This window comes from Mytilus edulis, chromosome 10, assembly GCF_963676685.1.
Source record: "Mytilus edulis chromosome 10, xbMytEdul2.2, whole genome shotgun sequence".
In the NCBI taxonomy this organism is placed as follows: domain Eukaryota; kingdom Metazoa; phylum Mollusca; class Bivalvia; order Mytilida; family Mytilidae; genus Mytilus; species Mytilus edulis.
The window spans coordinates 7,987,099-7,989,435 of NC_092353.1; the positions used below are offsets into that span (position 1 = coordinate 7,987,099).

Consider the following 2,337-nt stretch of genomic DNA (forward strand, 5'->3'; position numbering starts at 1 on the left):
CAGACCATTCATGGTAACAGAACATTTTAGTATAAAATCTTCCAAAAATATTGTGTTCTATAGCTTTCTTTCGGACAACAAGCATGAAATACATAGTTCTAATACTCATTACAGTAGTTTGTACCGTCAAAGGAACAAATGTCGTGTTCAGTGACTGTGGTAAGTACTTAATCAAATCTCTGTACACTTTTGTTTAATTTTTTTCTGCATCGGAAAGCGAAATTTTCTGAACATTGACAAAAAAAATGTGACGTGAGCTCATTGATGCATCTATTTTTTATGATACTTATTAAGTTTAAAACTTTACTTAAAACGATCATTTATATATGCATATATATATATATCGAGACGATATTTATTTAGTGGAATATTTATGTTATAATCAATCTATTATTGATAATGTAGAGTTGTTTCATATATATATCTATCTCCCTATACAATACATGTGTGTGTGTGTATGTGTGCATGAGTTGTATAGAACAATAAATGGTCGCCTTCTTTTCAGGAACGACTACTGGAAAGCATAGATCAAGTGGGCACATCAGTTCTGTAAACATCCAGTGCGCTAATACAGATTCATCAACGAAATCTATATGCATGTTAAAACACAATGCATCAGCAACAATCTCTGTAAATTTTACTTCCGGTACGTATTAATTGATTTTAAATAAGTTTTGCATTTACTTTTGATCATATAATAGCGCTAATTTGCCTTTCATTTGCAAAAATATTTTGTAGCAAAAATCTTTAAAAAAAAGAACGATACATATCACATGGGTAATTCCGGCATCCCTTAGAATCTCTCATCTTTTTAAAAGCATTCTAACACAAATTGTTTCGTAATGCTACAGTGTTAATGAAAAAAACTATAATTTTTTTCCAGTTACAGTACATCTTCTCTGCATTGACAACCCTTTTTCTTTACTGAATAGTAAATAGCTTACATTCATAGAGATATTAAAATATTCCTGTTCTTGAATTTGTAGCTTATGGGATATCTAAATATTTTCTCTATTTCTTTTTTTATTTTAAGTGTAAAAATATATCCTTATCGATGACTTAAAGAGAATAAAAGTCTTCAGTCATTATGGAAAACTGACTTTTAAACAAATCGAACTCATCAAAAACATAATTGATAAAGTCTGCATGTATCTATGGACATTCATCGAAGCAAAATCAGTCAATGAAAAACAAAAGTCGAGAATAGATTTTGCGAATTGTTTGGAAGCTGTTCATTGACCTATACATGTAGTTGCAAATCTTTTGTTCAATTTGGTTTCTATTGGTGAGTTGTCCCATTTCCAATCATGTCACATGTTATTTCTATCGGAAAGTACAATGATCGAGCAAAATATGAGATGTTCAAAATGTATCATGTGTGTGCCGGGAGCCAAAAAAAGTGTACTCATTGAGGAAGTGATTATATAAAGACAAATTATTCGAAATCATACCAATACGAGCAATCTATCTAGAATTTAATATCAAAATACATCAGAATAATGTAGAATACGTCAACTGAGTTAAAATTAAAACATAGAATAGACTTTAAAAGGTTAATGTTCCTTTTCAGATGTTAACACAACACAAGTTAAAACATTTGTCCATGGCATTCTTGGAGGTTTTTTAGATGTGTTACTGCATTTGGTTAGTCATGACGGAGAAGACGGTGTTCGATTTCTTGGAGTAAAGGAAGATGCCTGTATCGATAAAGCTGTAGACCATTGTAATATTGAAGCTGGTGAAACAGTCCAATATACCAACACAATGTTTATTAGTCCGCTTTACCCATTGGTATGTTTAGTACACATAGAAACGAGACAGAGACTCGAGCAAAAAGACAAACAATTTACATTTCTGGAACTAATTGAGCACTGTTTACCTAAATTTGAATCACATCAAAGAACTTAAACTTAAATCTCGGAATTTTTTTTCAGTCGAATCAAAATTAAATCAAAGGTAAAAACATGCTACAGATCATGATTAATAAAAAAAAAGAGAAAATATCTTCTGTTTAACAGCTTCTATACAGTTACATAAAAAATGGCAATACGTTATATACACTTTAAAAAAGAAGTAAGGCTTTGGATACATACAATGACCTATATCTAATGAAAACAGGAGAGTGCTACACCATACGTAATATATCTTGTTATACCTGATGATTAAAAATTCATGCTTTTCAGCGCCGTTTGGATGTAAAATGGGAAATTAGAGATGATCAAGACAGAGACCTAGCATGCATCAAAATGCCAGCTGAAATAGTTGCGTAGCTGCAGAATTTAACTGTTTTGATATTACACATAAAAAAAACTATCATTCTGTGTGTTATTTATGAAA

The 2,337-nt window shown here is 30.9% G+C and overlaps 1 protein-coding gene across 1 annotated transcript; it reads left to right on the forward strand.

Annotated features, from left to right (window-relative positions):
- Positions 1-2,337, forward strand: LOC139492333 (NPC intracellular cholesterol transporter 2 homolog a-like). The gene is made up of 4 exons (XM_071280544.1): positions 1-159; positions 506-646; positions 1,571-1,791; positions 2,184-2,337. The coding sequence occupies exons 1-4, from the start codon at positions 84-86 to the stop codon at positions 2,268-2,270; spliced, it is 525 nt and encodes a 174-aa protein (XP_071136645.1). The 5' UTR covers positions 1-83; the 3' UTR covers positions 2,271-2,337.

Excerpts from the sequence above, each read along its gene's own strand:
- LOC139492333 (XM_071280544.1), top strand. The coding sequence starts at position 84 with ATGAAATACATAGTTCTAATACTCATTACAGTAGTTTGTACCGTCAAA. Across the intron at positions 160-505 it reads TGTCGTGTTCAGTGACTGTG|GAACGACTACTGGAAAGCAT; the intron begins GTAAGTACTTAA and ends CCTTCTTTTCAG. Across the intron at positions 1,792-2,183 it reads TTAGTCCGCTTTACCCATTG|CGCCGTTTGGATGTAAAATG; the intron begins GTATGTTTAGTA and ends CATGCTTTTCAG.